Source organism: Spizellomyces punctatus, assembly GCF_000182565.1.
Source record: "Spizellomyces punctatus DAOM BR117 chromosome Unknown supercont1.20, whole genome shotgun sequence".
NCBI lineage: Eukaryota > Fungi > Chytridiomycota > Chytridiomycetes > Spizellomycetales > Spizellomycetaceae > Spizellomyces > Spizellomyces punctatus.
In genome coordinates, this window is record NW_015971556.1 from 381,313 (window position 1) to 405,129 (window position 23,817).

General features: G+C 45.9%; 7 protein-coding genes across 8 annotated transcripts; 4 read left to right on the forward strand and 3 right to left on the reverse strand.

Moving 5' to 3' along the window:
• Positions 1 to 9,025: 9,025 nt before the first annotated feature.
• Positions 9,026 to 12,414, forward strand: SPPG_08321. Of its 2 annotated transcripts, XM_016756479.1 has the most exons (25): positions 9,026 to 9,154; positions 9,214 to 9,323; positions 9,384 to 9,391; positions 9,452 to 9,583; positions 9,658 to 9,718; positions 9,774 to 9,943; positions 10,008 to 10,135; positions 10,193 to 10,289; positions 10,354 to 10,364; positions 10,432 to 10,473; positions 10,547 to 10,559; positions 10,613 to 10,652; positions 10,710 to 10,773; positions 10,846 to 10,873; positions 10,929 to 10,991; positions 11,117 to 11,134; positions 11,190 to 11,220; positions 11,287 to 11,312; positions 11,379 to 11,383; positions 11,447 to 11,477; positions 11,552 to 11,664; positions 11,720 to 11,795; positions 11,856 to 11,875; positions 11,941 to 11,974; positions 12,041 to 12,414. In XM_016756479.1, exons 1-25 carry the CDS (start codon positions 9,047 to 9,049, stop codon positions 12,148 to 12,150), a joined length of 1,539 nt encoding a protein of 512 aa, XP_016604464.1. In that variant the 5' UTR covers positions 9,026 to 9,046; the 3' UTR covers positions 12,151 to 12,414. The 2 variants fall into 2 exon arrangements, with proteins under 2 accessions (XP_016604464.1, XP_016604463.1); XM_016756478.1 differs by having other exon boundaries at positions 9,384 to 9,583.
• SPPG_08322 (uncharacterized protein) lies at positions 12,254 to 14,779 on the reverse strand. The gene is made up of 15 exons (XM_016756480.1): positions 14,473 to 14,779; positions 14,324 to 14,406; positions 14,095 to 14,252; positions 13,914 to 14,028; positions 13,764 to 13,852; positions 13,591 to 13,687; positions 13,472 to 13,537; positions 13,230 to 13,399; positions 13,076 to 13,167; positions 12,973 to 13,018; positions 12,864 to 12,911; positions 12,774 to 12,805; positions 12,697 to 12,717; positions 12,555 to 12,628; positions 12,254 to 12,470 (listed from the first exon to the last, which is right to left on the reverse strand). The coding sequence occupies exons 1-15, from the start codon at positions 14,654 to 14,656 to the stop codon at positions 12,282 to 12,284; spliced, it is 1,464 nt and encodes a 487-aa protein (XP_016604465.1). The 5' UTR covers positions 14,657 to 14,779; the 3' UTR covers positions 12,254 to 12,281.
• On the forward strand, positions 14,732 to 18,039 carry SPPG_08323 (uncharacterized protein; the record flags this gene model as incomplete). The annotated part of the gene is made up of 19 exons (XM_016756481.1): positions 14,732 to 14,851; positions 14,925 to 14,991; positions 15,052 to 15,104; positions 15,175 to 15,250; positions 15,313 to 15,359; positions 15,429 to 15,563; positions 15,632 to 15,693; positions 15,766 to 15,784; positions 15,844 to 15,912; positions 15,979 to 16,215; positions 16,281 to 16,335; positions 16,401 to 16,546; positions 16,606 to 16,794; positions 16,851 to 17,096; positions 17,161 to 17,240; positions 17,298 to 17,421; positions 17,476 to 17,641; positions 17,711 to 17,960; positions 18,024 to 18,039. 19 exons carry the CDS (start codon positions 14,732 to 14,734, stop codon positions 18,037 to 18,039), a joined length of 2,157 nt encoding a protein of 718 aa, XP_016604466.1.
• Positions 18,040 to 18,323: 284 nt separating this feature from the next.
• Positions 18,324 to 20,232, reverse strand: SPPG_08324 (uncharacterized protein). Its single transcript, XM_016756482.1, has 4 exons — positions 19,602 to 20,232; positions 18,966 to 19,219; positions 18,737 to 18,878; positions 18,324 to 18,667 (listed from the first exon to the last, which is right to left on the reverse strand). Exons 1-4 carry the CDS (start codon positions 19,602 to 19,604, stop codon positions 18,647 to 18,649), a joined length of 420 nt encoding a protein of 139 aa, XP_016604467.1. The 5' UTR covers positions 19,605 to 20,232; the 3' UTR covers positions 18,324 to 18,646.
• A 1,537-nt stretch (positions 20,233 to 21,769) lies between these two features.
• On the forward strand, positions 21,770 to 22,108 carry SPPG_08325 (uncharacterized protein; the record flags this gene model as incomplete). The annotated part of the gene is made up of 1 exon (XM_016756483.1): positions 21,770 to 22,108. The coding sequence occupies one exon, from the start codon at positions 21,770 to 21,772 to the stop codon at positions 22,106 to 22,108; it is 339 nt and encodes a 112-aa protein (XP_016604468.1).
• A 210-nt stretch (positions 22,109 to 22,318) lies between these two features.
• Positions 22,319 to 23,005, forward strand: SPPG_08326 (uncharacterized protein; the record flags this gene model as incomplete). Its single annotated transcript, XM_016756484.1, has 1 exon — positions 22,319 to 23,005. One exon carries the CDS (start codon positions 22,319 to 22,321, stop codon positions 23,003 to 23,005), a length of 687 nt encoding a protein of 228 aa, XP_016604469.1.
• Positions 23,006 to 23,425: 420 nt separating this feature from the next.
• SPPG_08327 (uncharacterized protein) lies at positions 23,426 to 23,743 on the reverse strand (the record flags this gene model as incomplete). Its single annotated transcript, XM_016756485.1, has 1 exon — positions 23,426 to 23,743. The coding sequence occupies one exon, from the start codon at positions 23,741 to 23,743 to the stop codon at positions 23,426 to 23,428; it is 318 nt and encodes a 105-aa protein (XP_016604470.1).
• Between the last annotated feature and the right edge of the window lie 74 nt (positions 23,744 to 23,817).

Here is a 23,817-nt window from a genome sequence, read left to right on the forward strand (position 1 = left end):
TCCAGAGTCAGAGAATCACTCCTGGCCTCCAAAGACACCACCAGCTGTTCATACTCTCTGGTAGGCTGTAGAGTAGGGTGATGACTTGGTCTTCTTCACTGACTGGCGCCCCAATGGCCTCCAACTGCTGAGCCATTGTCCTGACCGTGTTTATGTGTCCCAACATGCCCCCAGTGCCGTCTTCCATCTTCAGAGTGAGAAATTTCCTCCTTAGATAGAGCCTACTGGCAATTCCTTTCCTTTGGTGGACGTCACTGAGCTTTAACCAGGCCTCCTTTGCAGTTACAGCGGTCTGTACATGCATGAGTTGGGCATCACTCAGTGACAGAGCAATTACTGCCATTGCCCACTCATCCCTTCTCCTCCAATCCTTGTCAGAGGTTCCCTCCATGCTGTCATCTCCTTCAATCACACCCCACAGCCCCTTTTCCTTCAGCAACATTGTCATTTTGAACTTCCAGAGGTGGTAGTTCATGCCATTGAACTTTTCCATTGTGAGTTTGGTGTCCAAGTCCGTGTTTGACATGTCTGAGCTGATTTGGTGAGTGGATTTGTTGTTGGGGAAGAGGTGAAATCGTCCTAGTATGGTAGGTGGTCCAAATATGAGGTTGGGAAGAAGATAGGTCTGTCAGGAAGATGGTGTGGCGGTCGGAAAAGAGATTTGAAGCAGGAAAATATCAGTGATAGCTATCAGGGCTCATAACCTATTGAAACTTAGCGCTTGGAACACTGATTTCCCATGTAGAAATCACTTCTGAAAGGCCTAGTAATGCCTGTGGCCGCTAGTAAGACTTCTGGGTGCAGTAACTTGTGGGATAACACGCTTGTATTAATCCAGAGACATTCAAAAGTCCCCTTTATATAACCCAGTATATTCTCCAGCCTCCCTCCGCCTTTGTTTACTGTTTACATGCTTCAGCCCACTTGTTTACATGCTCAGCCGTGCTCAGCAGTGCTCAGCAGCTTCAGCCATGCCTTGGCAAACATTACCTGAAGATCTAGATCATCACAAACCTTCCAGACCTTCTAAGAGTGCTTACATGATGATTTACCCCTTTAAATCATTCACACACGCATCTGTGATCATTCTGGTTACTCTAAGTCCAATTCCCCACGTTGTAACTTAGCCAAATCAGATGTGAACTGTCTAATGACATCCCAGCATGATCTCACATGATTTATAGATCATACAGCGTGGTTTAAGCCTGAATCTCAACAGTTCTGCCTGAGAGCTTGCAGAACCTGCTTGAGGTGGTCCAGGTGGCCTTCTGGGGTCTTGGAGTAGATGAGGATATCATCTAGGTAGACAATGACAAAGATGTCCAAGAAGGGTCTTAGAACATCATTCATCAAAGTCATGAAAGTGGCTGGGGCATTGGTCATTCCAAAGGACATGACCAAGAACTCAAAGTGACCATATCTGGTTCTGAAAGCTGTCTTGGGGATGTCTTCTGGGTGGATCCTGATCTGGTAGTAGCCTGACTTGAGATCCAGCTTGGTAAAGACCTGGGCTCCATTCAGTCTGTCCATCAGCTCATCAATCCTGGGGAGGGGATATCTGTTCTTGATGGTGATCTTGTTCAGAGCCCTGTAGTCCACACACATCCTCAAAGACCCTTCTTTCTTCTTGACAAAGAGGATGGGTGCTCCAAAGGGGCTCTTGGATGGTCTGATGTGGCCTGCCTCCAGAAGTTCAGACAGCTGCTTCCTCAGTTCTTCTAACTCCAAAGAAGAGAGGTGGTAGGTTGGTCTCCAGGGGGTCTGGTTGGGGTCACTGAGTTCAATTCTGTGATCCACTGTTCTCTCAGGGGGAAGTCCTGGGGGAAGCTCTTCAGCAAAGACATCTTGATAGTCTTCAAGAAGCTTGGTGACTTTGGAATCCATGGTGTCTGGAGGGGTGCTGGTATCTTGAGGGTTCTTGAAATACACAGCAAAAGCTGTTGCTGTCCTCTTCTTCAGGGTTCTGGCCAACATCTTTGCTGATACCATGGTGATATTGGGTTCTGGCTTGGGGGTGGTAGGTGCTGGTACAGTGGTGGCAAACCACCTGACTCTAGGGTGCTGGGAGGTCTCAAAGGTGATGGTTCCCTTCTGGTAGTTGATACTGGGGTTCCTCCAAGCAAACCAGGGAACTCCCAAGATTATATCAAACTTCACAGGTGCCACTATGAAGTCAGATATCTCAGAGTAGGTGCAAACAGAGTACTGTAGGCTTTTAACAAAGCCAGTTCCTGGGTACTTCTTGTTGCCTTCTTGGACATCTTTGTCATTGTCTACCTAGATGATATCCTCATCTACTCCAAGACCCCAGAAGGCCACCTTGGCAAAAACATTACCTGAAGATCTAGATCATCACAAACCTTCCAGACCTTCTAAGACTGCTTACATGATGATTTACCCCTTTAAATCATTCCCACACGTGTCTGTGATCATTCTGATTATTCTAAGTCCAATTCCCCACGTTGTAACTTAGCCAACTTAGAGTAACCAGAATGATCACAGATGCGTGTGTGAATGATTTAAAGGGGTAAATCATCATGTAAGCACTCTTAGAAGGTCTGGAAGGTTTGTGATGATCTAGATCTTCAGGTAATGTTTGCCAAGGCATGGCTGAAGCTGCTGAGCACTGCTGAGCACGGCTGAGCATGTAAACAAGTGGGCTGAAGCATGTAAACAGTAAACAAAGGCGGAGGGAGGCTGGAGAATATACTGGGTTATATAAAGGGGACTTTTGAATGTCTCTGGATTAATACAAGCGTGTTATCCCACAAGTTACTGCACCCAGAAGTCTTACTAGCGGCCACAGGCATTACTAGGCCTTTCAGAAGTGATTTCTACATGGGAAATCAGTGTTCCAAGCGCTAAGTTTCAATAGGTTATGAGCCCTGATAGCTATCACTGATATTTTCCTGCTTCAAATCTCTTTTCTGATGGCCACACCATCTTCCTGACGGACCTATCCTCTTCCCAACCTCATATTTGGACCACCTACCATACTAGGACGATTTCACCTCTTCCCCAACAACAAATCCACTCACCAAATCAGCTCAGACATGTCAAACACGGACTTGGACACCAAACTCACAATGGAAAAGTTCAATGGCATGAACTACCACCTCTGGAAGTTCAAAATGACAATGTTGCTGAAGGAAAAGGGGCTGTGGGGTGTGATTGAAGGAGATGACAGCATGGAGGGAACCTCTGACAAGGATTGGAGGAGAAGGGATGAGCGGGCAATGGCAGTAATTGCTCTGTCACTGAGTGATGCCCAACTCATGCATGTACAGACCGCTGTAACTGCAAAGGAGGCCTGGTTAAAGCTCAGTGACGTCCACCAAAGGAAGGGAATTGCCAGTAGGCTCTATCTAAGGAGGAAATTTCTCACTCTGAAGATGGAAGATGGCACTGGGGGCATGTTGGGACACATAAACACGGTCAGGACAATGGCTCAGCAGTTGGAGGCCATTGGGGCGCCAGTCAGTGAAGAAGACCAAGTCATCACCCTACTCTACAGCCTACCAGAGAGTTATGAACAGCTGGTGGTGTCTTTGGAGGCCAGGAGTGATTCTCTGATGCTGGAATTCCTCACATCACGGCTTTTGCATGAAGAAACACGCAGGAAGGAAGCTGGGGGTGAAGGAGATAGCAAAGGGAAGGCCTTTTTCAGCAGGGATGGCGGGCAGAAGGTTGGCAAGCATGGTGGGATCAAGAAGATAGCAGGGAAGTGCTTCTATTGCAACAAGAAGGGTCACTTCAAGAAGGACTGCAGGAAGTTTCTGGCGGACACCAAACAACAAGCCAATCAAGCCAGCACCAGTCAGGCAACTCAGAATGAGTTCCTATTCTTTGCTCAGTCGGGAGATGACACCAAAACCTCTCAGGGAGCAGTCTGGTGGATTGTGGACTCGGGTGCCTCACAGCACATGTCACACAGGAAGGATTGGATGACCAATTACATGGAGATGTCACCAATTCAAGTCCATCTGGCAGACAACAGAACAGTTCAGGCAATAGGGAAGGGCCAGATCACACTTGAGACAGGCAGAAACCGATTCTGTACCCTCAGAGACGTGTGGTTTGTTCCCAAGCTTGAAAAGAACTTGTTTTCAGTAAGAAGAGCCACTGAAAACGGTGCCAAAGTTGAGTTTGGCAGCAAGGGATGCTGTATCAAGACTTCAGACGGTCAGGAAGCAATCCAGGGAACTCTAGGCGGCGGTCTATACATGTTTCATGCAAGAGAACATGCAAACATAGCCTCTGGAATGAGTGTGGACCTCTGGCATCGCAGGTTAGGACACCTGAACGTCAACAGCATCAAAATCTTGGCTAGGAACCAGCTGGGAAGCAGGGTGGAGGTCAAGAATCACACAGAAACATCACCATGTGAAGCCTGTGCCATGGAAAGATCACCAGGCATCCCTTTCCAAAGGGAGAAGCAGCTAGAGCGGCTCTATTGCTGGGGGTGGTTCACAGTGATGTGTGTGGGCCCATGAAGACACCAAGTCATGGTGGGGCAAAGTATTTTGTCACATTCATTGATGACAAGTCAAGGATGACAGCAGTTTATCATTTGAAGGAGAAGAGTGAGGTTCTCAGCAAATTCAAGGAGTTTGAGGCCTGGGCAACCAACTTCACGGGGCAGAAGATCAAAACTCTCAGATCAGACAATGGGGGAGAGTATGTGGGCGAAGAATTCAAGAAATTCTGCAAACAGAAGGGAATTCAGCAGCAATTCAGCACCCCCTACACACCAGAGCAGAATGGTGTTGCTGAGAGGATGAACAGGACGCTGGTGGAAATGGGAAGGTGCATGCTGCACCACAGTGGACTCAGCCACAAGTTCTGGGGCGAGGCAATCATGACAGCGGCCTATCTCAGGAACAGGAGCCCCACTGCAGCACTCAGCAACCAATCAACACCATTTCAAGAGTTTACAGGCGGTAAACCAGATCTCCAGCACCTCAGAGTGTTTGGCTGCGTGGCCTACACTCATATTCCAAAGGAAAAGCGGTCAAAACTTGATGAGAAGGCCAAGAAGGCAGTCATGGTCGGCTACAGCACTCAGAGTAAGGCCTACAGACTGTGGGTACCTGAAATGAACCAAGTTGTCATGTCAAGGGACATCATCTTTGATGAAAACTTGATGTGGAGCACTCAGCAGCGACTGCAGAGTGTACCACAGCAAGACCAAGAGCTACAGATGCCTCTGGGAGGGGAGCCTTCATTCTTGGACAACCAAGAAGGGCTAGGGACGGTTCAAGAGACTCAGAGACCATCTAGCATCACTCCAGACAACTCTTCAGCATCAGAAGATGATGGGGACGACTTCCAGGATGTTGAGGAAGTGCCAGAACTCAGCAGGAAGAGTGCCAGATTTCACAAACCACCGGGAGAGTGGTGGATTGCAAAGCCAACCCAGTCAAATCTGGCTTTTGCCTTCACCATTGGGGAAGTTCCACAGGAAGAACCCAGCACTCTGGCTGAAGCTAGGACCAGACATGATGCCAAACAGTGGGAGGTGGCTGTCAAAGCAGAATATGACTCTCTGATGGAGAATCAGACGTGGGACTTGGTCAAACTACCACCAGGAAGATCCACAGTTGGCTGCAAGTGGGTTTTCAAGCTGAAACTCAAGTCAGATGGCTCTGTAGAGCGCTACAAGGCCAGACTGGTAGCCAAAGGATACTCCCAAGTTGAAGGACTGGACTACAAGGAGACATTTGCCCCAGTAGTCAAGTTTGCAACCATCAGGACGGTTCTGACACTAGCAGCCATGAAGGACATGGAGATTCACCAAATGGATGTCAAAACAGCATTCTTGAATGGGACCATTGAGGAGGACATCTACATGGACCAACCAGAAGGCTTTGCCACGGCAAAAGGACTTGTCTGCAAGCTAAAGAAGAGTTTTGTATGGGTTAAAGCAAGCTCCAAGAGCCTGGAACAAAGTCATTGATGGGCAACTCAAAGAACTTGGCTTTGAAAGGTGTGAATCAGACCACGGGCTGTACATCAACAAGAAGATGGGCATCCCACCTTGTCCTGTATGTGGATGACCTTATTCTCGCATCAAAGGACAACCAGGAGTTGTTAAAACTCAAAGAAGAACTCAAGAAGCGGTTCAAGATGGCTGATATGGGCCAGTTAGAGCATTTTCTCGGCATCCAAGTGGTCAGGGACAGAGCCAACAGGTCAATCTGGCTCTCCCAACAGCGGTACCTCGGTCAAACATTGAAGAAATTCAATATGAGCAACAGCAAACCAGTTGCCACACCACTAGAGAATGGCCAGCAGCTCACCAAGGCCATGTCACCACAAACTGAGGCAGAACAGCAAGAAATGAATGGGGTTCCTTTCAGAAGTGCTGTTGGAAGTCTCATTTATGCAATGCTGGGCACCAGACCAGACATAGCAGCAGCAGTTGGATCAGTTAGCCAGTACCTTTCCAACCCTGGACATCAGCACTGGATAGCAGTCAAATGGATCATGTGGTACCTGAATGGCACCACAAACATATTGAAACTTAGTGCTTGGAACACTGATTTCCCACATAGAAATCACCTCTGAAAGGCGTAGTAATGGCTGTGACTGCTAGTAAGACTTCCGGGTGCAGTAACTTGTAGGATAACACACTTGTATTAATCCTGAGATGTTCAAAAGTCCCCTTTATATAACCCAGTACATTCTCCAGCCTCCCTCCACCTTTGTTTACTGTTTGCATGCTTCAGCCCACTTGTTTACATGCTCAGCCATGCTCAGCAATGCTCAGCAGCTTCAGCCCACTTGTTTACATGCCCAGCCATGCCCAGCCATGCTCAGCAATGCTCAGCAGCTTCAGTAATGCCTTGGCAAACATTACCTGAAGATCTAGACCATCACAAACCCAGAGATGTTCAAAAGTCCCCCTTATATAACCCAGTACATTCTCCAGCCTCCCTCCACCTTTGTTTACTGTTTGCATGCTTCAGCCCACTTGTTTACATGCTCAGCCATGCTCAGCAATGCTCAGCAGCTTCAGCCATGCCTTGGCAAACATTACCTGAAGATCTAGATCACCACAAACCTTCCAGACCTTCTAAGAGTGCTTACATGATGATTTACCCCTTTAAATCATTCACACACGCATCTGTGATCATTCTGGTTACTCTAAGTCCAATTCCCCACATTGTAACTTAGCCAAATCAGATGTGAACTGTCTAATGACATCCCAACATGATCTCACATGATTTATAGATCATACAGTGTGATTTAAGCCTGAATCTCAACATAACTGCCTGTATGTTGTCCAGACTTTTCCAGAAGATAAACAAGAGCAAACAAGAGCATCATTCTCCAGGCCAACAAGATGGATGACAGCAGATGTCTCACTAAGGCATTGCCTAAAGTCAAGCACCTCAAATCTTGTGGTATAATAAGCCTATGCATTCACACTTGTGATTCCCTGAGTTGGAGTGTTGAAGATTATGCTGGAAAGCTTGGTGCATCAAATTGCAGTTCACACCCATGGGTTAGGGTTAGAGCAGCTGTGGCATATGGGTCAACTGAAAAAATTGGTACTCTGTAGGCTTCATCATGAAAATTGTTAGATATTAGTAAACAGATCATTAAGAGTTGCAGATATATTAGTAATGAACTGTTTCAGGGTACATGCCAGGAGGATTGGATCAGGTCATGAGGTCAGGATCCTCAAACAAGAGTTGGACTGGGTCCTAGATCAGGGAACTAGAATAATGTAACTGGATCAGAGAACTAGAACTAGTTACTAGATTGGAGAACTAAAATCAGGAAGCTAGAATCAGAAACCAAGATCAGGTAGCCAAATCATGCATCTGGCTGTGGGAACTAGTGAAGGGAACTGAATGGGTATTTAGGTTAGAGAACCATAGTTAGGGGTGCCATTATGAAGTAAATCAGTTATTAAAGAAGTATGCATCAATGTCCTGGAATAAGAAAGAGGTGTCAAGTGCAAAAATTACAGAAAAACCCCATAGCTATCACCTGACTTTCTACCCCTGTATCTTTGTGAAAATACCATACAAAATAAGGAACAGAGTACTTGGGAATCTCAAGTTTTCTGACACCACAGGACATCATATCATATAGGATCATTTACCATGGCAGACAATAGTAGTGTTTGATGTGTTTCCAGTATGAGAAGAGCAACTTCTAAGTTTGCTTTTGCTTTGGTAGTATCCACCAGCAATAAGAAAGTACTGTCAATAAAATATATATTTATACTAGTTCTGTTGGCAAGTTCCTTGGCAGAACACTTTATCAAAACTGTAGTTCTATGGTTGCTGGGCAATGGATAATGCCTCCTAAGCTACATAATTAGGCTGGCTACTGGTAATTACTCTGTATCTCTTCTGCTTTTAACTATAATATTGTTGAGACTTTAATATAATGGCAGTATGTAATTTATAAATTATATGGGAGCATGCTGGTATATTATCAAGCAGTTTACATCTGGTTTGGTTAAGTCAGAACATGAGGGAAAATGGACTTTAAAGTTATTCCTGCACATGTCTGTTCTGAAGTACTTGAATAATAGATCCTCCTATAAGCAGCATTAGAAAGCATAAGGAGGTCTGGGGTGGCAGAGATGTTCAGGTAATGTTTGCCAAGGTATTGCTGAAGCTGCTGACCATGGCTGAGTATGGCTGAAGAATATAAGCAATTGGCTAAAGTATGGAAACCATAAACAAAGGTTGGGGGAGGCTGGAGTATGCACTGGGCTATTACTGAATTCATGTTATGCCATTCTGCTTAATTTATAAGGTAATCCTTTATATTTAAGTTACAACTATATTTATCTAAGTATAGCTCCATGTTGGTAAGAATAAAAATAAAAGATATAATATAGGTCTTATATGTATTATAAAATATATGGTAATAATATCTAATCAATACTGTGGGTCAGGTGGGGTTATCTGCCAAAATACAGTTTTGTCCTCAATTTTCTAAATGGAGTGGGCCTAAGCAGATGGGCTCTGTAATCCAACCATGCCCCAGTCAGGTGATTAGATGACATTACCAGTATGTCAGGATGTCGAATAGCATGGAGCCGACATTTGATAACCGCCTGATAACCGTCAGATTGCGTCTCAGTGACATGACCACATTTCCTTCCAATATTGCATGCAGCTGGTTGAGAGTCTGTGGTTGAATCCGACCTGATCTACAATTCTGGGAACTGACGTCCTCTGTTCGAAGGGAGTTTCTGGATATCTAATGCGTACTAAACCTGAAGATAGTCTACGGGAGCGACTCAGCCAGGCAAAGACGTATGCGGAATGGGAAATGATAGCGGCCGATCTTGATATGTGAGTCGGAGGAAGGCGTATATCCATATAATCTTGGTATGAGCGCTAATAGTACATCAGAATACTAGGTCCGATGATCATATGACGCTGAGAAACTTATAGTCGTGTTGATTCTCATATGTCTACAGGAAACGATGTGTGGAAGGCAGACGCTACCTCCAACATCTACGACTATAAATTAATTCAGTTCAGATTGGAGCATCTGGCGGAAGTTCGGGATAGCGGAGACGTTGCAGAATTAATTTACTTGCTCCGATCAGGTACCTTTCTTTACTTTTCGTGATAGACGAAATGATTGGAAGAAATTATGGCCATTCACCGTCGTTCGGTGCAGGGCTTCTTCGGAATCTCGGCGGTATTGGCGACCCACGATTGTTTTCTCGATCATACTTAGGGTAGTGCCCAGCGAAGGAATTCTCACAGCATTTTTGAACTGAACGAGTACAATAGGACAAAGAGTCTGATTGAGGATTATCTGAACCAAGTTGTAACGCAGCTGCAGTACATTCAGCGTAACGATTTTGAGGTGCTCAGTCCTCAACAAAAAGTGGAATTTTTTCATGATACCCGTCAGAGCTTTGGAAATACAGCATTGCTACTGGAAGGAGGGGCAACATTTGGTCAGGGCCATCAGCGACGATCCAACTGCCGCTACCACTTACTGACTAGAAAAATAATATTTAGGATTGTTTCACCTAGGTGTGGTCAAAGCTCTAAGCGAACATCACCTTCTTCCTCGGATCATCAGTGGATCATCTGTCGGGGCGTTGATTGCGGCTTTAGTCTGCGTCCATACTGAACAGGACTTACCGGTGAGAGCACATGAGATGTTTGGACAGCCAGGCACCGTAGTCATCGTCATTCCGCAGTGTATCTTTCAACCGGGCGGGATCAACTTGAAAGCGTTCGCTAAGAAAGGAATCAAAGGCAACATCACCCGTAAAATCACCCGACTTCTGAAATATGGTGGGTGAACAGTCGAGCTCACTCTCATCGACCAAAATGGCTGATATGAGATCATTTCTGCCAGGGTACTTGATGGTACGAACCGGTATCTTCTTGCATGCAAACCCGTAGTGATACGGCGAGTTTATTTGGTTTCATAAAGGATGTGAAGGTCCTGGAGGATTGTGTCCGTAGTAATGTGGGAGTGAGTCACCTCAGCAGACATAAAGCTAACTGAGCGAGCGACATAAAATTAAGATTATTGAATGCCCACGCAGGATCTGACATTTGGTATGATTTAGTCGCCTCAGCCGTATGGCTAGCCCTAATGGTCTCCACTTCAGAGGAGGCGTATGCGCGCAGCAAACGGGTGTTGAACATCACGTTAGTGTCCGGCGTCCCAACTTTGTGTCCACAAGCTCATCTTGTGATCACCGACAGTGTCGCATCCACACGGAAGTATGAGGTACCGCGACTTTTGAATTACCTGACTGCACCAAATGTGGTGAGTGGTGATAAACAGAACGCGCGGAACCAGGGCGTCTTGGAATACTGATCTTGAATTCTTTGCCCACAGTTAATTTGGAGTGCAGCATGCGCATCAGGTTGGCTGTTCAGTAGCTGAGACGCTTGGAGGGACACTAAACTCAGTATTGCCAGCGGCTGTCATGGGTCTCTACGAGTCGGTCGATCTACTGGCAAAGGATAATTACGGTAACATTGGTAATGCTCTATGACCAGCGACAGTAGCAATACTTGTCAGGCTGGCCTTTCAACGCGCATCACCTGGTATCATTTCAAAATTATCTGACTTCTGACTGGCTGTTGTCTGGTTTGTCTTTCTACAGTGCATTGGAGCCCAAGTGGTGAGTTCAACTGCTCTCAATGGACGTCTAGTTAGATATTTACGTAGATGAGTAGCCATCAGTTGGAGCGACTCTTCTTGCGAAAGGTACTTTCAGCTGACCCTTACAGTCGCCATGGGTACTTTGAGCTTACTTGCGGCTTAATGAGCAAGTGATTCTCCGGAAATAAGACTCGCTGGTACACTACTGTGACTTCGCATATTTAAGGGTTGTGCCTTGTCTTCTAACCAGCATATTGCTTTAGAACAGGTGCGTACTGTACGCATTTAGGGGAAAACACCATCTCGCTGGCTTACCTAGACCTTCTGCCAGTTCAATGTGAATCACTTCATACTATCACAAGGTGGAGGAGCGCGGGCTCAGCAACTCCGTAAAATGCGGCTAACACATGAATTCTTACTAAATTTGAGCATCTAGCCAACCCATATATTGCACCTTTCCTATCGAAATGCCCACAGGGACAAGGTGACAGTCTCTCAGATAAGCTGTTCATCTTTCTGTCTTCCGAAATTCGACATCGCTTACACCAGGTGTGTGCCGACATTCTTTCTTTGTGCCGTCTGATTACTAATCTCAATGCCCTAGTTGGCGCAAATTGGCCTGATGCCCCGAACGCTGCAAACACTTTTCGAACAGAGAGCTCAAGGTCATATTACGATAGGTAAGTTGGGGACCAACAGTTGTCTGGACACTGCCTGCGTCTCATTTGAACTCTTTGTAGCCCCTCCTTTGAGTTCAATGGTCGGCTTGCTTTGATTTCATCCGAAAGCCACCTTCCGTTTTGTAACTTTCTCTATCTCTGGCAGGATTTCTACCAGCTTTTTTCGAACCCCACATACGGTAGGGCAACTTATCGTATTACAGTCTTCATTACTTTATCGTCTTAGGCAAGCAACTATTCCCTAGCTTCCTTGAACTATTGGATCTTAAAGGGAGAACAGTCGACATGGCCTTTTTTATCATTTATCAGGAGCCGAACTAAAATTGAGCTGGCCCTCGACAAAGGTAATCAGTAACGCGTGGGAATGTCCGACGTGTCGCTCAGAACCTCGGAGTAGCATATATATATACGAGAGAATTCCTTAAGCAAACCCGAGAAGCTTTGATAAGAGGGGACGAATTTAAGCGTACAAGATCTGTTTGCTGATCAATGGTTATTCACTGTGGATATATAGTCATACAAGCTGGCGAGTCGGTTATCAATATCTACAGTGTCCAGATTTGTGTCCAAATCCCAGTCCGCAAAATCATCTTTGCTCAGTGTCATTCTAGCGGTTGCACCCGTCTGTTTTCGGTTTGCTGACAACTTTGACCTGCTTCTGCTGACGTCGTCATACTGTTGAAGTAAAGTCGCGTGATCAGCTTTCCACGTTTGTGATACTGTGGGCCATGCGAAATAAAATACATATATGACACAGACGTTTACATTTTTTCCATTTGCATAAGGTCCGCCTACGCCGCTGGCACGAGCGCCGGTAGTCGCAGTCGCGCTTGCTAAATGAATCGGACGGGAGAAAGTCAAACGCTCCGTTATAAGCAAGTCTCTGGGGCCAGAAACACACCAGAATCGCGTCTATACTTGACTGATGGCTCTTATTTAGCATCTGCAAGACGTGATCTGCAATGTAATCCTACATACCTGATCGCGTGGAACTATTGGAACGTTCCCTACTGCAGGCGCACCGATGTGAATTCGCAAACCATGACTCGAATACGTGAAATTGCTAACCTGCGTGCGCGTCGCTCTTCCAGCTTGCGATTCCTCTCTAAAACGTACCTAAACCGAACCATCATCATTAGTCATAGGCACCAGGAGCAAAATTGCCGAATATACATACAGTGTCGGATCAAAGCGACGATAGGCCGAAGGACTCGATTTTCGTCCTGTTGGCTCCCAATTAGCGAAGGATCACCAAGCAGGGCCATTCACGTATTAAAGACCTGATGGTTGACGCCCGCGGGAGGGCGAGGGAGTTTTTCTTATTGAAGCTGGCGGGGAGCGCAACGGGCGCGATTTGACAACGCGATATTCACTTTTGCGCCTGCATCGTCAGTCTTCGGTTCCGATTACCTGCTGACTCGGTCATTCATTTACCTATTGCGAGATGTCACTGTCTCCTTGCTACGGTTAGAGCGTCTCAAAACTCTCCGCTCTAACGGCACAGATTTGACACTGCTGCTGTGCATTGCGTGTCTTTCAGAACTCGAGGATGTGCGCCTGCGAGAACCCTTCCGAACATCATCTGAACCGCCCTTTATGCCTTTCTGGTCAATTGGAGCAAGGGACACACGTTCCATTAACATCTGCCAAGCGAACCCAAGCTCAAGGGAACATACGGAAAGCGAGGTAATCATGACATGCAGTCTTGAGATACTTTCATCTATGCGCAATCTGCGAAAAGACTAGTTTCGTAAGCACGTTGAAATTATATAAATACACGAGGAGCATCGCTTACCTTTTGTATCATGGGGAATTCCAGGCGTATCTTTTCCAGGTCACGCTCAATCTCTTTCAAGCATTCATGGGCGTTACTTTCTCGCGCGGTCCGCGGGCTGTTCAATAAAATACAGAGGATCAGCGTTGCACACCGTTGGACTGCGCTCCTCACAACTACAAAGATTTATATACCTCTGCAATTCCTTCGTATTAGAGTCCGTGCAAGGCTGGCAGGCCACATGTTTTAATTCGTGCTTCAGCCTGTCATTCTCCCGCATGAGCTATACGCACCATGTCAACATCAAACGGTGTCGTAGCAAATGCCATTCAACTTCTGCTTACGAGCGCTATAGTCTCTAGGTGCTGTAGCTGTGATCCCAATTTCATATTGCCCTTGCGATTCTCTTCGAGGGAGTTGGGTTGCTTATCATGTAGAAGCGGTAGAGGATAGTGGACACTAATGAAAAAACCCGTCAAGCACTATGGACCAAGAAAGAAAGTATATGAGTCTATCGTCACCTACCGGTCGAATGCAACCGCATAGGTTAAGATCATGTAGACTTTTTCCTGGCAGAGGACGGGCTCTTTGAAATCAGCACCACGAGTTTCAGGCACCTCGCCGGACTTCAGCGACTCAACATCTGCTGATGTTAGGAAGTCCAGACGCACAGTCTTGTTTGTCTAGACATATGAAAGACCCGTCACTAAGCTCGGTGCTAAGACTGTGCCGATTGATATGAATATGAACCTACATTCCTGAGTGATGATAGAAGCATTTCCACGAAGACAGGGAACCGTTTGAAGTTACCCGTTTTTTTGCAGATATCTTCGATAACTGTCAAAATGAAACCGTTCAGAGCGGTCGGTCGAGACGTTTGGTACCAGACAATAAATTGAGCACCTGCTGGGCTGAACTTGGCGTGCCATGCGTCTCCAGTGGACGGACATTCCAGGTAAATCGAGAGGCTCGGCTCGCTTCCATTGACAGATCCATCGACTTGTCCATACACGAATAACTGGCACTCACCACCTTTGAGCAGAACGATAGCCTTCTCGTTGAAACAGCCGAGATCCAACGAGGCCATGTCTACTGGACCAAGTTAACGCGTTAACGCGTCGCCCGCATATTACTTGTAGGTGTCCAGCTTTTTTGGCAACCAATGTCCGCAGCCTCCCTCAAGACGACGGGCGAAGCTACCATACAGCCAGTTATTCCTAGTGCTCTTTCGTCGGATAGAGGGCAGAAATGGGTGGCTGCTCTGTTGGATTCTGGAGACCTGGTATTACCGTTGAGCACGTTGGTGCCCCCATAAATAGACGGGATAACCTCACTACACGCAAACTCACGCTCAGCATGCCACAAATGAACTTGAGACTGTGCAGTCGCCGACCCACGAACTTTCATTTGACGAAGTGGACGGTAAGATGCAGACATTGCTGTTGTCTCACTCATACTTAGTTGACTGGGTTTTATTGCCAGACCGTATCTCAGCTTTTCAGGAAGACGCCTTAGTGAAAGATGCCTTTGCAAAGGTACATACAAAGGTGGAAATATGCTTCGGGCAGGAGAGGGGTCCCTAAGAGAGTAGCTGCTATTGCATAGGGTGCGGACCTAAGGGATTACGCCAAACACATATCACAAGAGTTGGAGATACTTGAACAGGAGCACATACTTAACTGTACGACCACATCCCGCCTTCTGTGCTGCAAATGTGAAGCCCGCCAATCGAATATTTTTTAGATGTAACAAATAGCCAGCCTTTCGTCGATTTACATCAACAAATTCATGTGAGTTTGCCTGACGAGACCGAAAGACGTCGCCAGTTAACCCTAGTCCACGATCCCTATCTCTTTCAGGCCTGCGACGACATTCTACAGAAAATGGAGACGTTAATGAGCGGATTTCACTCAGATTTGGGCACTGTGAGCGCTGAAATTGAAATCCTTCAAGAACAGTCGCATTCAATGAGTATCAAGCTGAAAAATCGTACGGTATGTGGGGAAGCTTGCTTGAATGTTGTACTATCCTGTTGACTGTGCAATATTGCAAAAATTATAAGAGCATTCAGCAATTGCTGAACACCGTCCTTGATGGCGTTGTAATCAATCCCGATCTTATTAGGTGCTATAGCAATACGTCCTTCGTATATTAGATTTGAGGAGAAAATTGATTGATGTGGTTTTATATTTATAGAAAAATATGCGAAGGCGAGGTCAACGAGTTTTTCCTGCAGCATCTTGAAGTTCTGCAAAAAGTGCCCTCGTTTCAAAGAGTCAGCAAGGACAACATATTCGGGCGTTCAAGGATGCAGGACCGGAACTGGAACGCTTGCGTCTGAAAGTGAGGAGTGTCACCTCACAGTTTGCTTATCCTTGCACCGACTGACCACCTACTCTATTTGAATAGGCCGCTGAGAAGTCTCGAGACTTCCTTATCAAAAAGATAGACTCCTTGCGAGCCCCAAATACAAATATCGCCATTATCCAGCAAAATATTTTGTTAAAGTATAAAGAGCTGTATTGGTTTTTGGCGGAACGCTACAGCGAGGCGGCCATGGAAATACGAACGCTTTATGTGACCACGGTAGGCAATTACTACATTGCCTCGTTCGATAAGTATATGAAGTCCCTGCAAAGAGTTCAGGTCGTGATTTTCGACAATTCAGCAATACACGTTCTGCTGAGAACTTGACCAATTTCCGTTTACAGATGATAATTGGGGATAGGTCCGACCTAATTGCAAACGAAGAAAGTCCAAAACGGGGTACCTACTCAAATCAAAGTTGAGATTTCGCGCATATCATAGTGAATTTCATCCAAACTCTGCAGGACTACCCGGACTTCCTGGATTATTCGGTCACAAGACTGCTCTGAAAGATAAATCAAATGTTTTCACTCTCGGTGACCGGCTACAAGTGCTGACTACTCCAGATCCTGGTATTATCCTGACGCATATAGCGGAAGAACAGAACATGGTAAGAAAACAGCGTGTTGAAAGAGGACATGTACGGGATCCTCAATGATGAGTGTCTAGAAATTCCCATTCGAAGCGATATTCAAAAGTGTGTCAAGACTGCTCATGGACAACGCATCCTCAGAGTATTTGTTTGCTATTGAATTCTTCGCAGCACCTCGTGGCAAAAATGGGCGGTCAAAAAAAGATGGCCAATCGGGGGCACTCATATTCGGGGAAGTCTATGACCCAACGCTGAAATTTATTCAGGTATCAGTTACCCAAGTGCCATGGTTTCAACGCATTCCTCTCACCCATGAGCGAAGGCTTTCAATAAACAATATATCGACACCAGTTTCGATGCGGTCGGCATATTGATGTGTATTCGCCTGAACAGCCAGAACATACGAATCATGCAGAAGCGTAGAATTCCTTGTCTTGAGAACTTTGCCAACGCAACGAATATGCTTCTATGGCCAAGATTCCAAGCGATTATGGACCTTCATATTGAAAGCCTCAAAAGGGCTGTTCCCCGGAATTTACTTCCTTCGAAAGATTTCCATCCTCATTATGTAATTCGAAACTTGTATGCTCAGAGTGATGTCATTTTCACTAACTCTGAGACACCTTACAAAGGTAACGAGGCGATATGCAGAGTTTGCCGCGTCTATTCTTACTTTGAACCAAGGATACGATGATGCTTTGCTCATAAATAGGTATTTCCTGGTACAGTTGTAGATGTACTGATGTACACCCGTTTAATGTCTCTCTAGCTTGCTTCGCCTGCGAACAGAGATTGAACACCTTCTGATGCGGATGTCGGGAGAATTTAACGACAAGAAGAGCCGTTTGGTATTCCTTATCAATAACTTTGACCTTGTAGTGGCTGTCCTTAGCGTAAGTAGCGTCTTTTCGGTTAAGATGACGAAGCTTACCCCATCTTCGCAATAGGAGCACTCCGCTTCATCTTTCGAACAGGAGAAGATGCACTTCAATGGTGTCCTCGATAGCAAGATCAACGAATATGTGGAGGAAGAGCTAAAGCCTCACTTCTTGGGACTAATGACCTTCGTAATTGCGGCCGAGAGTGACCCAAATGTTGTAAATCTGCAGGAAGGTGAAGCACAACTGTTACAGACGCAATAGTCGCACTTGAGGAATGACGTGGTTATTGCTTGGATATTAGAGAAATTCGAAAGAGTGGCAGCTGACTTCAATACGTGCTGGAAAAATGCGCTTACAAGCATAAATCAATCTGTGATGCAGAACTTTTCCAACTTTCAAAACGGGGCGCGCATCCTGCATGCGGCACTGACGCAGCTTCTACTCTTCTACAAGCGCTTTTTTACGCTTTGGGAGAAACGCTTTGTCACAAAGAAACCCAAAGTCCAACCAGTTGGACTGCAAAGTGTCATGGTCGAGATCAAGAAGTTCAGGTTGGTATTGTTGTGCCATTGTTCGCTGTGAAGTTGGCTCGAAGGTTAACCTCATTCCAACAGATCAAGTTTTCAATAGTCTTGTATAGAAATGGAATTGCCGGATCTGCTGGCTCAGACATTAGCGGCGGTGAACAAATTGCAGGGGTGAGACGCCGTTGTTTCCGATGCAGGCGTACGTAGCAAGCCCATCGCGATGAAGGCCACTTTTGCAAACAAGCATCCTCAGTGGTACATGATCCTTTAAGATGCCCTATAGATCTGTAGATTTCAGAAAGGATTGAAAGGGAAGGCATTGCGCCGTTAATTAAATCGCGTGAGCATCAACCACCCATGGTCGGAGACAAATGGGTCAGCCACAATCTTGATTCTCACAATACTCTGATTCATGCACACCCTTCGCTGCCACCAAGCCGAAACTGAGCTAATACAATGGTTTGTCGGCGTTCTGGAAGCCATTTTGCCGCCTGCTGTGCTGAAAGCGTCTCGGTTGAAACTCGCTGGAAAATCATATTTCCACTAATGCCCATGAACACCGAGCGTGCCACAATAATTACAGTATATTCTCGATATGGATAGCCTCAAGACGACACTCGGCGAACATGACAATGTTATTGCAGCAATAACGAAAAAATCCAAGCCTTCAATTTCAGTTCTATGGGCATATTTTCGATTCAAAGGAACATTTAACTGGTCATCCGCGTCACCTAGAGGAAAAACTTCAGTATATCACCCTATTCCACAAAACCTACTGACAACATTCAATAGATATATACCTTATCCAACACAGTGTCGTGACTAACTTCAGACAGATCGGTGCACTGAATTTCGGTGTAGATACCATCAAGCTTTTTCCTCAAAGCGTCCTTGCTAGCTGCGTACAACATCTTCTGCTTGATTTTCGACGTGTCCGGCGACCTAAGAAAAAGAACGACCCGACATCAACCCCGAATTGAGATGACCGTCTGCTAGAGGGGCCAATGAAAATATCTTTAACCCACTTACCACACGTAGAAGAGGATTTTGTTCCTAATTCCCTCTCCAGCCGTGTCGTACTGGAAGTCATACACGCAGTAGCGGCACTGATCTGCTGGCAGGGATGCTACAAAGTCTTCGTAGTCAGCACTTTCCACAGTCTTTTCCACCACGATTTCGGTATTGTTGTCGTTGATCTTGTAAATGATATAGCGGTACTTCTTCTTCAACTTTAGCTCCTGGAATGCCTCCACGGCACTATCCTGAACTCCCACTCCGCTGGACTACAGCAATAAACAAGACGGTTAGAGGCCCAGTATCGGCAAACGTGCATTTCCCTATCGCCGAGGCTGGTTCCAGTATACGATAAGTCCAAATCCAATCTCCGTTATTTCCGGGTTCAATTTTCCCATTCCCATGAAGACCATCTTGGCGCGTCAAGATGGTCATGTCACTTTGACATTGAGAGTCGCCAATTGTTGCCTGCATCACTCTCATCCACCTGTCGCATAGGATGGATGGATGGATGCCCTTGGATGGCTTAGATGTCTTCAAGTTGTCCGGAGAGATGCCTCCAGCGCGCTTGACGCCATCCACGATGGCCGTGGCCATGATCGCTCAATTTACCAACTCTGATGTTCCTTCTCATATGTTACCTTTACTCACCATTTTATGTTTGATGTGAGTTCTTCGGGAAGATACTGAAGAAAATGTCGAGAGGAAGCGGTATTAGGAGTCGAAATGCGGCTGGACGATGCGTGTGTGAGTGTTGGAGTTGGTCAATGTTACGCGTCCAATATTATCGCATGCGTGTGATTTGAGCGGCGTTTTGTGATGTTTATTTTTGGGCCAAACTCGACTAGTTGATAATATACATTGCAGCAATAGATACTATTATCGTCCCAGGAATCATAGCCTTTTTTTGAACCGTTAACATATTCATCACAGATGTATTCAAGTAGAATATGGCAGAAGCTATCACTACTTCTCAGATGTCATCTATTTTTCCAGCCAAACTTCAACCATGTGTGAGTATCTTCAGATCCAAGAGGCGATGGTATGCAATAATGTGGTCCATAAGAGTACATCTTGCATCCATCGATTATTCTGCCGCTGGTAATGAGCTGTTCTGTTGATCGATTGTCTACTATGTTCCATCTGATCCTTCGTTTTTTCGTCAATCTCATCACCCTATTCGACTCCAAATACGTCCAAGTTCGACAATGCAATTGTGCTGGTGCAATAGGCCACCCTGGCCTCTCCATTCGACATGCAAGTTACTATAGTTCACTGGCTTGATTGCAGGGATATATCCATAGTGTGGAGGTGATTGAAAATGGCACTAAGACCCATTGTTATCCGGATAATCCGGTTAATCATATCGCATAATCAGAACCCCCTCTATCGCTCAGATTGGTGTGGCATGCAGCGGTGTGGCATGCATGTAATGTTTTTTTTTTTTTTTAAACTGCGGTGAGGCACATGCCAAACGTCTATAAAAAGGGGACCTTCTCCCTCTTCCCTCTTTCCTCTTTACCCATCCTCGACTCAAAGCATCCGCCCAACAAATCTCAGTCCACCATGAGAATACTGCTCTGGTGCCAAGGACCTCGACTGCCCGACAGCAACTGTGATCAGAACCAGCAGCAACCAATCGGATCCGATAACAAAGCTGCTATTATGCTGCCACACTTGTTGAGCTTGGTTGGTATGTATTGATGGCATTTTGTAGCGAATGACTCTGGTAAACCGGTTCGCTTAAAGGCATCAGGTAACCATGATTGAGGTTTCCGCAATTGCAACCTAAGCTTCGAAACCCCTGAGATCAAGCTCGGTTCTGGGCTACACCAGCGCAGCACAAAGGATATGTTATGCAATCATAATTGATCATGGCAATGATCGGAAACGGGAATATCGGACACCGCCACCCTAATAAAGGTTATGGAAACCAGTGTAGATGTTACCATAGTATATTCTTGTATAAAAAAGACGAATTCAATAAAATAAGTTGGGGGCAGAAGCCGTAGCAACACTAAATCCCCACAACTAGCTTCTCAACTCCAATCTTAGGTTAACAGGAACCTAACAGAGCACTTCAATGGCCTGATCACCCACACTGAAGCCTCTAAATCCTGCTCAGTTCACAACTAACTGACTCTCCTTGCCTCTCACCCTCAAGTCACTACCAACACCCAAAGAAAGGATTCAGAGACTACAATTCCTAGTACAGACACCCACATAACCTGCTAGGAGACCCAAGTTGTCTTTACCATAGTCTACCAACAAAAAATCCATTACATGGTGGAGAAGCACGACGAACTGCCTTCCCCTCTCAAATTCAGCTGAAAACCTTATTCAGTCATACCGAAACTCTTGCGCAAACCAAGATCCACTCAGGTAGCTACTCAGAAACCTTTTCTCTCATTTCGGAAACAGACTTCACAAAACCAAGAATGATGCCAGTCGAACACTCACCAACGTGAGGCCGCTCACCTGTGATCCAGACTCATAGTCAGGGTCCTGCGGAGGACATTGAAGTCCCTCCTGCAACACGCCTGAGGCGTTTGGGGACCACTTCTGTCGAACCGGAAGCCCCTAACTTGGCCACAATGGCCTCTGAAGTGGCAGCATTAAAAGAAGACATTGCCCGCTTGACTGCTGCAACACAGTTGGCAACTCAAAATCTTATGGAACAGCTTCATAGGCTTTCTGAATGTCAGACAGTGGTGGATGAGCACCTTGCATGAGCCTTAGAAGCCCTAGTGCATCGCCCACTGCCCAAACAACCTCTCATAGCACATGCTACAAGAGAACAGTCTGCAACCCCATGGGAAATGTTGGACACACCAAGGGAGCATACTGAACCAAGTTTTTCAGGTCCGGTGCCTCCAATCCAAGTGCCAGCAGCCCCGTGGGCCAGCAACACCAAGGTCGATTCCTTGAAAGCAAAGGACATACCCGAGTTTACAGGCAAAAGAAACCAAGACGTTGAAGAATGGCTTAACAAAGTCCAACTTCTTCAAAACATTAGTGCAACATCAGATGCCAGGATGGTACAGCTCCTGCTAGCCATGATAGCTGAGAAAACCCCTGCTGATGCTTGGTTTTACACTCTGGAAGCCCAGGAAACTCACTCGTGGACCTGGAAAAGGTGGAAGGAAGAACTGCTTTGAGAGTTCCGAGACCCCCTAACCAAGTCCAAGTGCAAAACCAAATATGTGCACTGCCATGTGAACCCCAAAGAATTTCGCAGCTTTCTTGCATTCATTGACCACAAAACTCATCTCTGGCACCTTGCATATGGTGACTGGGCAAACATAGAATGTCCCGCTGACCAGCATTTCGACCTAATAGTCAAACAATTGCCCAGTGACATCCAAATCATGGTCAAATCCTGTAACATCATGAACCTGACCAAATTAAAAGACTTCCTGCACCTTTATTTCAGCTCTGATGACACCAGAAAGCGAGACCCTTGCTACAGCGGTGCTGCAGAAGCTCAGAAGAAGTCACAAAAGACTGGAACCGATAAAGGCCCTAAGCAGACAGCTCAACATAAAACCGGAAACCCCAAAAAGGGTCGCGACGGCCCTCAGAAGATGGTTCCAGACCCCAACAAGGAACCACTGGCACCCTGCAAATTCTGTCAGAAAAAGCGTCATTGGAATGTTTTCTGCTGGCAGAACCCAAACCAAAAAGATCCTGAAGATGGAAAGAAGGGACCATATGGAGCACCCATGCCCGCAGGTTGGAAACCCAAACAGGAGTCCAAGAAGTTGTACATAGTGGAGCTGGACTTGATGTCTGCTACCACCGAGACTCTTTTTTTGGCTTTGGAACTGGAAAGGACAGCCACCGCTAATCAAGGATTCCACACCATCGGATTCTTTCATTCACCCAAGCACTCAGAATCAACAATTTTGATGACCGCACCTCTTTCCGAGGTCATGGAGACTAAGGAAGAGGACCCCCGCATGCCCATGCAGGGCTGGGACCGAGTCTGGGACAACATAGCCATCATCTGGGGCACCCCGCAAGTGGCTCTGATGATGGGTGACAACCCCCGCTGATAATATGATATACCCGGTGTATAATATGATATACCCGGCTTATAATATTCTATATAATAAGCCGTATTGAAGTGTTTGCCCAATGCATTGGAGTGTTTCAAAGTGTTTCAAAGTGTTTCAAAGTGTTTCGAGTCTTCCAAGGTGTTTGTCCAAGTCCGGGACTATTGATGAAGGGATGTGCGCATCTACGCCGAAAATTTTCTCTGACATACACGTAAAATTTTACGCATCTAATATTTCACGTGTCCAAACTTGACATTTGCTTCTTCTCAAGACTCCATGGTTCGTTTCCCCTTGGGCGGTTCGTTTCCCTTGGGCGGTTCGTTTGGTGATTTTACTCGAGCAAATTCTTGCTACTAGGTTCAAACGCCACACTTTATGAAATCACTTTATCTTGCCACTAGGTTCAAATGCCACACTTTATGAAATCACTTTAGCTTGGGACTCCATCTCTCCACCTTCCTTTACTGATGGTACTCGGGAGACCTTCAGTCTCAACACTTTTCGTTGTTTGCGGTAGATTGTGATAATCTCCATCACTTGGTCTTCTGTATATCCTGCCTCCATTAGCCCCTGCTTGACGTCATCCACCAAAGCATTTAGCTTCTCCTCTACTAGTGATGCCACATACATATTTGAACCATCTTCGCCTATGATTGTCCTCACATCCTTCTTAACCATTTTCCTTTCAATTGCCTCCTTTCTATGGCGATTCGTTGTTACGACTGCTTGGTGCATCTCATTGTCAACTGTGAGTTGGTAGAACCTCTTCATCTCATTTAGCTCTTCTTCACTTGCTCGCCTCATCATTT